The sequence below is a fragment of the Narcine bancroftii genome, unplaced genomic scaffold (genome assembly GCF_036971445.1).
Source record: "Narcine bancroftii isolate sNarBan1 unplaced genomic scaffold, sNarBan1.hap1 Scaffold_154, whole genome shotgun sequence".
NCBI lineage: Eukaryota > Metazoa > Chordata > Chondrichthyes > Torpediniformes > Narcinidae > Narcine > Narcine bancroftii.
The window spans coordinates 435,838-450,608 of NW_027211889.1; the positions used below are offsets into that span (position 1 = coordinate 435,838).

At 42.7% G+C, this 14,771-nt stretch overlaps 1 protein-coding gene across 2 annotated transcripts in view; it reads left to right on the forward strand.

The window, feature by feature from the left end:
* LOC138750493 (microtubule-actin cross-linking factor 1-like) overlaps positions 1-11,162 on the forward strand; it is a 30,857-nt gene extending 19,695 nt beyond the window's left edge. For both annotated transcript variants that reach the window (XM_069912564.1, XM_069912565.1), the window contains exons 7-8: positions 409-504; positions 5,947-11,162. In XM_069912564.1, the coding sequence (XP_069768665.1) occupies positions 409-504; positions 5,947-5,954 (104 nt within the window). In that variant the 3' untranslated portion in view covers positions 5,955-11,162. The remainder of the gene's footprint in view (positions 1-408; positions 505-5,946) is intronic.
* Positions 11,163-14,771: the final 3,609 nt, after the last annotated feature.

The window sequence follows — 14,771 nt, forward strand, 5'->3', positions numbered from 1 at the left end:
TTCCTGCTCCTCCCTGGCCCCAGCTCCCCCCCACTTCACCTGCTCCTCTCGATGAGTAAAAGGCCTTGAATTCAACATGTTTTCAACAAAGAGTTGCACAACTGTCCCTCTCTTTCTCTCTCCATTTCCTTTTGCAAATGTCCCTTCCTTTTCACTGTTCCTCATTTCACTCGTCTGCTATTTCACGCTGATTCCCTCCAAACTTTTTTGATTCCTTGCTCACATTTTTGCCCCTACTTTTTGCTCGTCATCTTCTGTTCTGCATTGCTTTAAATATTACTAAACCCACAGTTCTCCTTTCTCGAAAACAAAAAATGTGTTTGTTGGGATGAAAACACCGGAACCTTGTGGTAAACCTTTGAAGAAACTTTTAAATGTATGTGTAACAGAACCTTGTGTTCATTTTAGCTACCATCGAACAGAGATTCCAGCGTTTGCGTGAGGAAACATCAGAGCAGAAGAGGACGTTGGAACGGACAAATGTCCAAGTGGAAGATCTCGAAGGTTTACTTTTACCTGGCACTTCTCACCACTGCGATTTTGGAAATGTTTTATTTCTGGATTGATGAAGCAGGGTCGTTGACCTAGTTGAGAAACATTGCTATTTTGCACACATAACTGGTCCCTAATAGCAATGCAGGAATGACCTAATGATGTTGATTGCAAGATAAATCTTGGCTGGGACAATTACAGTCCGGATACAGGACTTCTCGGCCCCTCGAGTCCACACCGATTTAAGTGAGCTCCTCTAGCCCCACTTACCCGCTCCCTGTCCGTATCCCTCCAATCCCCTCACATCCATGCAGCTATCCAACTTGTTCTGAAATGACACAAGAAGTTACATCCCAGACCCTGGCACCAGGGAGACAAACTACCAATCTGTTTCCTTATTCGTATCCACAGAATCCCCAATTTGTCCTCCTGACCATCGAATCCCCTATAACTATTACCCTCCTCTTCCTTTCCCTACCCTTTTGGGCAACAGGGGCCGACCTTATGCCAGAGATACAGCCATTGATTCCTTCCCCAGCCTGAATGCTCCTCAAGGAGGAGTACAATTTGTTGAGTGCTTCAGTCACAGGGGCCCCCTCCTGTATCTGTCTCTTCCCTTTTCCCTCTCCTAAATGTAATCCACTGATCCTCCTCCTGTGGCCCTGTTGAGACCACCTGGCTATAGCTCCTATCTATGACGGCCTCACTCTCAATGACCAGGTCGAGGTCATTGAGCTGCAGCTCCAATTCCCTAACACGGTCCCTGAGACACTGCAGCTCAGTACACCTAGTGCAATCGTGGATGTCCAGGAGGTCGAAGACTCCAGGACCTTTCACATCTGACACTGAAAAGAGCAAACTGCTCTCACACTCAACCCTTCTCTCTCCCCCTCACCTTAGAAAGAGAAAATAACAAAAAAATATAGTCTTACCTTAATCTAGATACTCGACCTCAGCCCCTATACGGTGAAGCCTCTCGAGCCAAAGCCTCGAAACCCCACTCTTTCACCAGGCCACTCTCTCATTGGGCCACTCCTCTCTGGCTTCTCCTTTGCCTTTTCCTCCTTTTATTGGCCTTGACCAATTAAACCTGTCACTCTCAACTCGCTCCTCCTCCGAACACTGCCCAAACTCTGGTCTCCGTCTCCTCCGACTCGCTGCTCGAACCGACTAGGCCCGAGGCCGGGTAAAGAACAGAATTTATTGTACGATAGAATCTTGTATGTTCTTTAAAAACCATATAGGATGTGGTTTAAGGTCTCATCCAAACCAATTGCATCCACTCATGCAATTTGATTTCACTACTTCCCCAATGTGCCATTTAGAAATGCACAGAATGACGTGGATGTTGCTTCTCTTCACCATCTGAAACAAGTAAATGGGTTCTTACAATTGAAGCTCCTGCCTCGCATGTTCGAAGTTTGAAAAAGATCAAAGCTGGTGCATAGTTTCATGCATCCACAAGTGTATAAAAAATGGGTTGTTGCAAATCAACGGCAATTATCCATGCCTGCTACATCCAGGCATATTTGAAGATTGGAGCACGACTGCAACACCATGTCAACTGTGGCGGATTAACTACCACTCCAGGCTGAGCTTTAGTAAAGCCCCCCTAACCTTGCCTCCCTGCCCCACTCTCTGCTGAATCAAATAAAGTGACATTAAGTTACTTTAAATTACATATTAGGGGTCTCCAAAGTGTTCGATATCGACCCTTGGTGAAGGGGTGGGGGGGTGGGTTGGAGAGGCAGCAGCGTGACCCAGATGTGTGGGGGGGGGGGTGAGACAGCAGCACCACTCACGTGGGAAAGGAGAGTGATAGACGGCAGTTTGACTCGGGTGGATTGGAGAATGGTAAATGGAGTCCCCTTGTTTAAAAAAGGTAATAGGGAGAATCTTGGGAATTAGGGTTAGTCTTACATTATTGGTGAGTAAACTAATGGAAGGGATTCTTAAGGATGGGATCTATGAAGATCTGGAGAAATACACTCTACTCAAGGATAGTCAGCATGTCTTTGTGAAGGCAAGCTTTGGCCTCACAAATCTAACTCAGTCTTTGGAGGAGGTTACAAAAGAAATTAATGAGGGTAGGGTGATAGATGTGGTCTACGAGGATTTTAGCAAGGCATCTGACAAGGTCAGTCACAGGAGACTCCTTCAGAAAGTCCTGAGTCATGGGATGAGCGAAAAATTACCTGCATGAAATAAAAGCTGTCATGTCGGAAGAAAGCAGAGAGTCGTAGTGGAAAGAAAGTATTCTGCCTGGAGGTTGGTGCCGCAGGGATCTGTTCTGCGAACCCTGCTCTTTGTGATTTTCATGTCACCTGGATGAAGAGGCGAATGGATAGGTCAGTAAGTTTGCGGATGTCACGGAGGTTGGTTTGGAGGAGTTGTGGATGGAGATGAAGGCTGTTAAAGGTTACAAAATGATGAAGGTGGGATGCAGAGTTAGGCAGAAAAGTGGTAGATGGATTTCAATCCAGATAAGTGAGAGTTGATGCATTTTGGAAGGACAAACCAGAAGGCTGAGTCCAGAGTTAATGGTCGGTTACTTAAGAGTGTGGATGAACAGAGGAACCTTGGGTTGCAAATCTACACATTTCTCAAGGTTGCCGCACAGTTTGATAGGAGAGTGAACAAGGATTATGGTGTGCTGAGATTCCTTCATAGGGGGTTTGAATTCAGGAGTAGAGTGGTCATGTTACAAATCTATAAATCTTTGGTATGACTCACTTAGAATATTATGTTCAGTTCTGGTCACCTCATTATAGGAAGGAGAGGGGACAGAGGAGATTTACCAGGATGCTGCCTGGATTGGGAAACAATTCTCATGAGGCAAGGTTTGCAGAGCTGGAGTGTAGAAGCATTAGAGGAGACGTGATAGAGGTCTACAAGATCTTCGACATCCTTCCGTGAATTCAGGGACCAGAACACTACGTAATATTCCAAATGCGGCGAACCAAAATTTTATACAGCTGTAACTTGACTCACCAACTTTTAAACTCAGTGCCCCAAATCATGAAATCCAGCAGGCTGGATGTTTCTTTACCATCCTCTCCACCATGTTGTCTCTTTCAGGGAGCAGAGAGCGTTCAGCTCAAAATCCTTCTCTCCATCAATGCTAGAAAGGATATATTGTAGACTTTCCCTTGCATTTGACCTCACCCCTCCCAAATCCAGCACCTCACTCAGGGGAGGGAGAGGGGAAGAGCAGGGAGAGGGGAAGGAGATGGAGAGGAAAAGAGAGGGAGGGAGTGTTGTCGAGGAAGGGGGAGGGATATAGTGAGAGGGTGAAGGGAAGAGGAAAAAGAGAGAGAGTGGGGAAGGAGAGGGAGGGAGAGTTGTCAAGGAAGGTGGTGGGATAGAGGGAGAGAGGGTGAGTGGAAGAGGAGGAGAGGGAAAGGGGAAGGAGAGAGAGGAAGAAATGTCGAGGAAGGGGGGAAGGATACAGGGAGAGTTTGAGGAGAAGGAGAGGAAGTGAAGAAGGAGAGGGAGAGAAAAGGATAGGGAGGGAGAGTTGTAAAGGAAGGGGGAGGAATATAGGGAGAGGGTGAGGGGCATAAGAGAGGGGAAGGAGAGAGAGAAGAACGGAGTGGGAGGTAGAGTTGTCGAAGAAGGGGGTGGGTTAGAGGGGAAGAGGAGAGGGAGAGGCAGGGAGAGTTGTCAAAGAAGGGAAGGGATTGGGGGAGTGGGTGTGGGGAAGAGGAGAAGTAGATGGATAGGGGAAGGAGAGGAAGAGGAAAGAAGAGGGAGGGAGAGTTGTCGAGGAAGGGATAAGGATTTTGGGAGAGGGTGAGGGGAAGAGGAGGAGAGGGAGAGGAAAGGAGAGGGAAGGAGAGTTGTCGAGGAAGGGTAAGGAATATAGGGAGAGGGTGAGGAGAAGGAGAAGGAGAAGGGAAAGAGGATGAGGGATAGTTGTCAAGGAAGGCAGAGGGTTATAGGGAGATTGTGAGGGGAAGGGAAGGAGAGGGAGGGAGGGAGAGTTATCGAGGAAGGGGGAGGGATATAGGGAGAGAGTGGGGGAGGAGAAGAAGATGGAGAGTGGAAGGAATGGGAGAGGGAGGGAGAGTTGTCAAGGAAGGGGAGGGATAGTGGGAGGGTGAGAAGAAAGAGAGGGAGAGAGGAAGGAGATGGAGAGGGAGGGAGACTTGTCGAGGAATGGGGAAGGATATAGGGAAGAGTGTGAGGGTAAGAGGAGAAGGAGAGCGATAAGAGATGGAGAGGGAGAGGAAAGGAGAGAGGGAGAGTTGGTGAGGAAGGGGGAGCGATATAGGCTGAGGGTGAGGGGAAGAGGAGGAGAGGGAAAGGAGAGGGAGAGGAAAGGAGAGTGAGGGAGAGTTTTCGAGGAAGGGGGAGTAATGGGGTGAGGGTGAGGTGGAGAAGGAGAGGGAGAGGGGAAGGAGAGGGAGGGAAAGGAGGGGGAAAGGGAGAGGGAGGGAGAGTTGTTGAGGAAGGGATAAGGATTTAGGGAGAGGGTGAGGGGAAGAGGAGGAGAGGGAGAGGAAAGGAGAGGGAGGGAGAGTTGTCGAGGAAGGGTAAGGAATATAGGGAGAGGGTGAGGAGGAGGAGAAGGAGAAGGAGAAGGGAAAGAGGATGAGGGATAGTTGTCAAGGAAGGCAGAGGGTTATAGGGAGATTGTGAGGGGAAGGGAAGGAGAGGGAGGGAGGGAGAGTTATCGCGGAAGGGGGAGGGATATAGGGAGAGAGTGGGGGAGGAGAAGAAGATGGAGAGTGGAAGGAATGGGAGAGGGAGGGAGAGTTGTCGAGGAAGGGGAGGGATAGTGGGAGGGTGAGAACAAAGAGAGGGAGAGAGGAAGGAGATGGAGAGGGAGGGAGACTTGTCGAGGAATGGGGAAGGATATAGGGAAGAGTGTGAGGGTAAGAGGAGAAGGAGAGCGATAAGAGATGGAGAGGGAGAGGAAAGAAGAGAGGGAGAGTTGGTGAGGAAGGGGGAGCGATATAGGCTGAGGGTGAGGGGAAGAGGAGGAGAAGGAAAGGAGAGGGAGAGGAAAGGAGAGTGAGGGAGAGTTTTCGAGGAAGGGGGAATAATAGGGTGAGGGTGAGGCAGAGAAGGAGAGGGAGAGGGGAAGGAGAGGGAGGGGAAGGAGGGGGAAAGGGAGAGGGAGGGAGAGTTGTTGCGGAAGGGATAGGGATTTTGGGAGAGGGTGAGGGGAAGAGGAGGAGAGGGAGTGGAAAGGAGAGTTTTTGAGGATGGGGAGGGATATTCGTAGAGAGTGAGAGGTAGAGGGGAAGGAGAGGGAGTGAGAGGGAGGAAGAGTTGTCGACGAATGGGGAGGGATAGAGGGATAGGGGATTAAAGGGTTTCTATTGTCTCTGAATCTTTACGAAAAAGTGAAGATGATTTTGAGCTGAAGACCATTGGTCATCTTCGCGTGATCTTCCTCAACTCTGTTCATCTCTTCCCTTGAATGACTTTTGTTTCCGTTGCTTGTAGATTCGTGAAGCGCAGAAGGGAGGACAACAACTTGTGGTGGAAGTCGAGCTGGTAGCAGGACCAACAGTCAATAAGGCAGCCACACTTGGAAACACAATCAACATGTTCAGGTATTTCTACATCCAGTCCTGGAGGATCTCAACAAAGTTCAAGCAAGATTTCTGCCAACACCTAAAAATTCGATAACTCCAAAAAAAATGTAGTGAACAGATCCAACCTTTGTACACGTCATTCATCACCCACACCAAAGCCTTTAACTCTGCATCAAGGAAACAACTATAGGACACCCCTTCTAGTATTAGATGAACTGAAATGGAAGTACGGATCCTGAGGCTCTTCAACAAAGGCATATTGGCCACAGTCATGGTCAACATGAGTACTTGGGAGCCTTTTTGCATGAAGTGAAGAGTAAACAAGGATCCGTGTCAGGTCACTTGCCTGAGTGCTACTGGTACCATGTAACCCAGTACTACCTGTCGCATGGTCGAGTGGTCGGCGACTAAACCGGCTCCCCCACCAGGCTTGCCTGGTGAGGAGGGTGGCTAGACACCCTGCAGGATGAAAAACAAGACCTGTCAAAGGGTGGATGAACCATGGACAGAAAGGTCTGGCAAACCATCATCTGAGAGGGAACAGCAACCTTTGAAGCCAGCAGATGTGCAGAAATAGAAGAAGATGAGAGGAGAGGCCGTACCAACCCAAGCCTGATCTGCCATCTGGAACAACCTGTCCTGAATGCAGAAGAACTTTCAAAGGCAAGATTGAACACAGAAGCCACTTGATAGCAACGAGGAGGAGAACTTTCTGACAGACAGCGCAGTATTCAAACTGAGGTCCAGTCCTGACCACTGGCCATGTAAAGCCATTGCCCTAACCACTACATCAACCGTGACACCCTGTCGGCTCAGAGAAGCCGGCTGGAATCTCGAGCGTCTGGAGGAATCGATGTGTCAGGCAGCAGTGGGGAGGGGTCGGGGATCAGCGGCGGCAGTGGGGAGGACTCGGGGATCAGCGGCAGTTCCTACCACACCCCCACACACACACATACACACTCGATTCTTTGAAAGATTTTATTTAATATTCTCAAATTACATAAAGAAAATCAAATACACATAAAATAACTGTAAACTACATCCACTCCCCCTTACTAATACAATAAAAACCAAAAAAAGAAAAAAATAACCAAAATAAAGAAAAAAAAAACAACCTCTCCTCCCCCAAAACCTTAGAGAAATGTATCAAATATTCCCTGATTGGTCTGCCAACATTACAACATTGATTTAATTTCTATAGCCATGTGTTTCAAATATAAACAACACATATAAATAAAAAAGAGTAATTACTTACATTATATGTTAATTTTTCTAAATATAGACAAGACTGCAATCCGTTATGCCATCTTTGCAAGTTTATATTCTTCCATGTGACAGCTATACATTTTCTCGCTACTGCTAACCCAAATCTTAACAAAGCCAAATATGGTTTAGGCATTTTGAATCAACAAATGGAACATTAACATAACCCAACAAACATATTTTTGGATCCATTAAATATCCCTTTGAAACAAATCCCTCAAAAATTTTATAATTTCCTCCCAAAAATGCTTAATTTTCTTTCACGACCAAACTGAATGTACAAAAGTAACTTTCTGCTCTCTACATCTAAAACAGAAATCTGTTAAACTGAATCCATATCTCTTCAATTTCTCAGGGGTTGAATATAAATGATGCAAAAAATTCTAATTGACCATAGTATACCTCACATTAATTAACTTGGTAACACCGTCAACACACAGTTTTGACCATTCCTCCCATGTCAAAATAATATTTAATTCTTTCCCATTTGTCTTTTTCCATTTTCTCCTGCAACAACCTATACATATCAGAAATAAAGCCTTTTTCACCTTTATCTGCAATTAATAATTCAAATTTCTTTTGACCTGGTAAATTTATTTCCTTCCCATAATTCTTCTTTAAGTAATCTCAAAGTTGGTAATAAACAAAGAATTTGATGCAATACCATATCTTTCCTCCAACCTTTTAAATGAACAAAACCTCCCTGCTTCAAAACAATCTATTACATTCACTAATCCTTTAATTTCCCAATCTTTTAAGTAAGGATTCTATCATGAAAAGGGAATTAATTTATTCTGATATAATGGTGATCTTTTCGAAACTATTCCGATAGAATCAAGAATTAAATTGCGATTTTACCAAATATTCATTGTATGTCGAAAAACGGATAATTTAAATTCTTATAACAATAAAGGATTCCATTTATAAATAAAATGATTAATATTATTTTCCAAAATCTGAGCCATCTTTATCTTTGCCCACCTAGAAGATTGTTCATTATCAAATAACCAATTAATAAACTTCATCGGTGCCACCTCATAATAATTATAAAAACAATGTAATTGCAAACCACCCAATTTATAATGCCAAGTCCATTTTTGGTAAGAAACCCTCGATAATTTACCTTTCCATAAGAATAACCCAACTATGCAAGGAATAGATTGAAAAAAGTATTGTACTCGAGCATAAATGTTCATCTTTATGCAATTCACTCTTCCTATTAAGGTCAGTGGTAAATCTTTCCACTTATCTAAATCAATTTTAACCTTATTTAATAAAGGTACATAATGCAAAATAAATAATTCATGATCATTTTTATTTACAACTACTCCTAAATATTTAATTTTATTTGACCATCTAAATTTAATAATTTGTCTACAATCCATAAAATCTTCTTCTGCTATTGGTAAAACCTCACTCTTTTCCCAATTAATCTCATATCCCGATAATTTACCATACTTATTCAACAAGTCCTGTGATAATTTTAGTGAAGTTTTTGGATTAGTTAAATATACAAAAACATCATGTGTAAATAAGCTAATTTTATTTTCATTTTCTCTCACTTTAAGTCCTCTAACACCAAAATCATGTCAAACAGCCTGAGCTAAAGGTTCTGTCACCAAAGCAAGTAAAGCAGGTGAAAGAGGAAAACCCTGTCTTGTAGAACAAGATAAATTAAAAGATTTTGAAATCTCACCATTCGTTATTACCCTTGTCGTAAGTTCTGCATATAAAGCCCTAACCCAACCCCTAAAAAATGGAACAAAATTAAATTTTTCCAATACTTTAAACAAAAACTTCCACTCAACTCGATCAAATGCCTTCTCAGCATCCAAAGATATATCCGTTGGTTGATTATCTTGTTGTTTTTAGCATTAATTAATGAAATCAATTTAACTATATTATCTGATGACAATTTAACTATATTGTCTTTGACAAACCCTACCTGATTGTTACGTAAAAAAATTTGGCAAATAATTCACTAACCTATTATCTGAAACTTTTGACACCAATCTATAATCAACATTTAATAATGATATCGGTCTGTAAGGTGACACTTTTAAAGAGTTCCTTTCTTTTTTTAGGTATAACTGTAATCAATGCTTTTGAGAAAGATTCTGGAAATACATCCATTTTAGTTGCTTGTTTCAAAACATTTTTATATAATGGAAATAATAAATCATTAAATTTTTTATAAAACACCACCTTAAATCCATCCTCTCCAGGAGATTTCCCATCAGGCATCGATTGCAAAGCTTCTCTCAATTCTAATTCAGTAAATAAAATATCTAAATTCTTTACCTCAAATTCATTCAACACTGGCAAATTTAAACTAGATAAAAATAAATCAATTTGATCCATTTTTTGATAACCCTCTGACATATATAAATTTTAATTAAATTTTAAAAATTCATCAGTATTCATTTATGTAATTTCTCCATTCTTCCTAATAGCATTAATTGTCCTTGATACTTGCTCAGTTTTACATTGCCATGCCAAACCATATGCACTCTTTCTCCCAATTGATAATAACATTGTTTAGACTGCAAAATCATTTTCTCATATTTATACATTTGTAAATTATAACGTAATTTCACTTTAGATAAATTTATCCTTTCATCCTCTGTATAATTTTTTTAAATTTTTTTCTCCAAGCCTTCGATTTCCTTTTCCAAATTTAAACTTACGAATAAATAGTTTTTTTCTCTCTTAGTTGTATAGCTAATAATTTGTCCCCTCAAATATGCTTTTAAAGCATCCCACAAAATAAATTTACTTTGAACTGAATTTTCTTTCATTTGTAAATAAAAAATAATTTGATCTCTCATCTACTCAATAACTTTTCATTAAACCTCCATCGATAAGCTGTCTCAGTTAATTCAGTCCCTAAACATTTAATGAAGGATATGAGAATAACCTACTTTTATATTCTGCAAAATTAAATCTACCTTGTAAATGCACAGAAATCAAAAATACATTTATTCTAGAGAAAGAATTATGCCGAGCTGAATAAAGTGAATAATCTTTCTCAGTTGGATTTAATTTCCTCCAAATTTCCACTAAATTTAAATCCTCCATCATCTTAAACAGTCTTTTTGCCATTTTAGTTTTTTCAACAATTTTTGGAGATTTGTCCAACAAGGGATCCAAACAACATTTAAAATCTACTCCGACTAAAACATTCCCATATGCCTGATTCGTATTTAAAAATGTCCCTGAAATAAATGTCTGATCATCTTCATTTGGTGCATAAACATACATTAAAGTCCAACTTTCAGAAAAAAATCTTCCAGTTAACAATCAGTACTCTTCCAACATTAGCAAAAAAAAATCCACAGCAAAAAGTTTTTTTTTATTAACTAATATCACCACGCCTCTAGTTTTAGAGTTTAATGAAGACAAAATGACATGTCCTGACCAATCTCTCTTCAACTTCAAATGTTCTTTTTCTGTCAAATGAGTCCTTTGCAAAAATACAATATCTACTTTTAGCTTCTTTAAATTTTTATTTTTTCTGCCTTTTTCTCCATTGATTATAATTCAAAAGATACATTTTTACGTATCAAAATAGCTACATCTTTAGCCTTAGAATTAAATGAAGAAGAATATACATGCCCAACCCTGTCCCTTTTTAATTTCACGCTTTCCTTCACATTCAAATGTGTTTCTTGTAAAAAAGCAATATCAATTTTCATTTTCTTAATATACGCCAAGACCCTCTTACGTTTCATCTAACTATTTAATCCTCGAACATTAAAAGTAGCAAACCTCAACTTTGACATATCTACTATTATTACTAAATACCAATAATATCTTTATATAAAAACTCAAATTAATGTATATAGGCCCTCCAATAAAAAAAATCACAAATTAAAAACTAAAAAAAAATTAAAAATAAAAAAAATTAAAAAATAAAGAAAAAGGAAAAAAAAAGAAAATCCCCCCCCCAAAAAAACTACCAGAAGGTAGTAATCCCCTAAACAAAAATTGGGTGTGGGTCACCCACCAGTGGCTGATGACTAGTAAAGGAAGTCCAAATCTCTCCTTGCCCAGCCAAACAGTCAGTAACATCAAAATATTATAAGAACAAAAGAAAAAATAGAATAAGAAAATTCTTTTAACCCAAAAGACTCCAATCTTGAAAATCCCATTTCAGAAGTTAGACTCTTTCCATTCCTGTTTTTTTCCCATTTTTGCCATTTCTTCCTTTTCCAGAGCTACCAAAATTTTCTTTAGGAGATAATGCTGGACTATGTCTTTGTCCTCTTATATCTGGCCATGAGTCAGCAAAAATCATTGCTTCACAATCAGTTTCAAAAAACCAAAATTGATAGACTCCGTAAAACACCTTCAACACTGCAGGGTAACGAAAAGTAGACTTATAACCTTTATGCCATAAAACTTCTTTAACTGGATTGAATCGACGTCGACCTGATGCATTTCCAACAATGGAGACATTTTCCTGTGTGCTCCCTCCATTGAAATCAAAAGGCTTTCTACTTCTTGGGAACACGCACCTTCTTCCGGGGAATGGGTAATTCCAGTGCCATCCTTCATTTGGTAGCAATAGATTTTTTTTCACCCCCCACAGGAAATCTTTGGGGTCTAGGCAATGAAGAAATTGAGCCAAGGGCTGTTTCAGGTCGTCTAGGCCCCAGATCCTCAGCACTTTGAAAATGTATATTCTTATGAACTTGAGGTTTAATCTTTTTACCATTAGTGGCCAAAATAATTCCTTGATACTTTAAACTAAAATTTAAAAAGTTTAAACTTGAAAACAAAGGGTTAAAAAACAGGTATTTAAAAATCTGGCCAGAGAGGTCGAGATTACATGTCTAGACTCTACGCTATCTTGCCACGATCCCTACTTTTAGCTTCTTAACATTGACCACCGCCAGTGGGCTGATAACGCCTCAAACCGTGCATCTTGGCGCCTCACAGTTTGGCGGGCAGCAGCCTCCTTTGAAGAAGACCGCAGAGCCCACCTCACTGACAAAAGGCAAAGGAGGAAAAACCCAACACCCAACCCCAACCAACCAATTTTCCCTTGCAACCGCTGCAATCGTGTCTGCCTGTCCCGCATCGGACTGGTCAGCCACAAACGAGCCTGCAGCTGACGTGGACTTTTTTACCCCCTCCATAAATCTTCGTCCGCGAAGCCAAGCCAAAGATAATCTATCACACATTGCCTTTTTATTGGGTGATTTAAACCCTTAACATTAACAATTGTAAAACTTAAATTACTTATTACAACTTACACAATGGCACCCAATCTTTCACAATTAACTTAAACAAAAATCCTCAAACAACAACAAAAAACACTTAAACCCCCCCCCCCGAAAAAACTGCAACACACTCGAGACACATACCCCAGACACATACCCCAACAATCACACACCTCCCACACACACACCCTACACACAACCCCCAACACACACGCTCCAGACACACACTCCACACATACAAGGCCCGACTCACACCCCCCACAATCACACACCTCCCACATGCACACCCCACACACACATACACATCCCAGGAACACACCCTCACGCTCACAAACTCCCACACATACACTCTGCGCACACACACACACATATCCCCCATACACATACTCCCCCACACACAACCTCTGACAGATATACACAAACACCCTCCGACATTCATACACACCTTCCACACCCTCACTCCACAAACACCCAATGCACCCACAGTCCCCTTCCCACACACCACACCTACACATATACCCCGACGCACAACCCAGAAACACCGCCCACATACACCCCTCACACACACCTTCACACATGGCCACCTCCCACACACAACTCACAAAATCAACTCCCAGCCACACATCCCACACATAAACGCACACTCACACTCACCCGATACAACCCCTAGACAGATAAACCTCCCACACACATACCCGTACACACATCCTCTCACACTCAGTCCCCCCCACACACACCCACCCACACCCCATATACCTCTCACACACACCCCCAAACACACACACACCTTCACACTTGACCACCTCCCACACACAACCAACACAAAATCAACACCCAGCTACACACACACATACACGCACACTCACACAATACAACCCCTACACAGATAAACCTCCCACACACATACCCGTACACACATCCTCTCACACACAGAGTCCCCCCCACACACACACCCACCCACACCCCATATACCTCTCACACACACACCCAAACACACCCCATTTACCTCTCACATACACCCCCAAACACACACACACCTTCACACTTGACCACCTCCCACACACAACCAACACAAAATCAACACCCAGCTACACACACACATACACACACACTCACACAATACAACCCCTACACAGATAAACCTCCCACACACATACCCCTACACACATCCTCACACACACAGTCACCCCACACACACACCCACCCACACCCCATATCCACATACATACTTCCCATCCCCAAATATGCACCACCACACATACCTTAGAACATACCTTAACATTCATACACTCCCACAAATACATGCACACACAGCCACTCCAAAATACTTACCACACACACATCCCGCATGCACACAACCCCACACATCTGCCCCAAAAAATATGGCCCCAATGGACATCCCCCACTCACTCCCCACATACACACCCCACACAATCATAACCCTACAGACTTCCCCACAAATACAATAACATACCCGTCCCACACACACCCAACACAAATCACACACACACCCATTCATAGACCTCCACCCATCCCCCAAACACATACCCCACATACACACCCAGCACATGGACGCCCCTCCATATTCACCACCGCATTCACACCCCTGCACTCACATCCACACACTCGCACCCTCCACACTTGCAACCCCTACACTCACACCCCTGCACACACAACCCACACACAAACCCATTCCCAATCATGCCCCCTACACACTCCCTCTCTCGCATGCACTGCCACACTTATTTCTCCGCACACACACCCTTCACACCCTTGACACAAACATTGCCAGACAAATCCCACCATGCACACGCGCTAATGCGACCCTGCACAAACACCTTCCCACACAAGTCCCTCACACATGCACTCCCACTCACATGGCCCTACACACACATCCCGAACCACATACCCCTACACACACACACACACCCCATAAATACACCCACACACACACTCCCTCATACAACTCTCACACATACACAAACCCGCAAATCCACCCACCCACACCACCCCACACATATTTCCCCCACACTCATGCGCTCACACACACACATTCCCTCCACGTATATATCACACACACACACACACACACACACACACACACCAACCCTCCATATGCAAACCCCACACAAGCCACACTTCCCATACCCACACACACACCTTCTATATTCAAATCCCACACACACACAAACCCCACTCATAAACACCACACAAGCACAAAACCCCTAACACACACAAACTCACA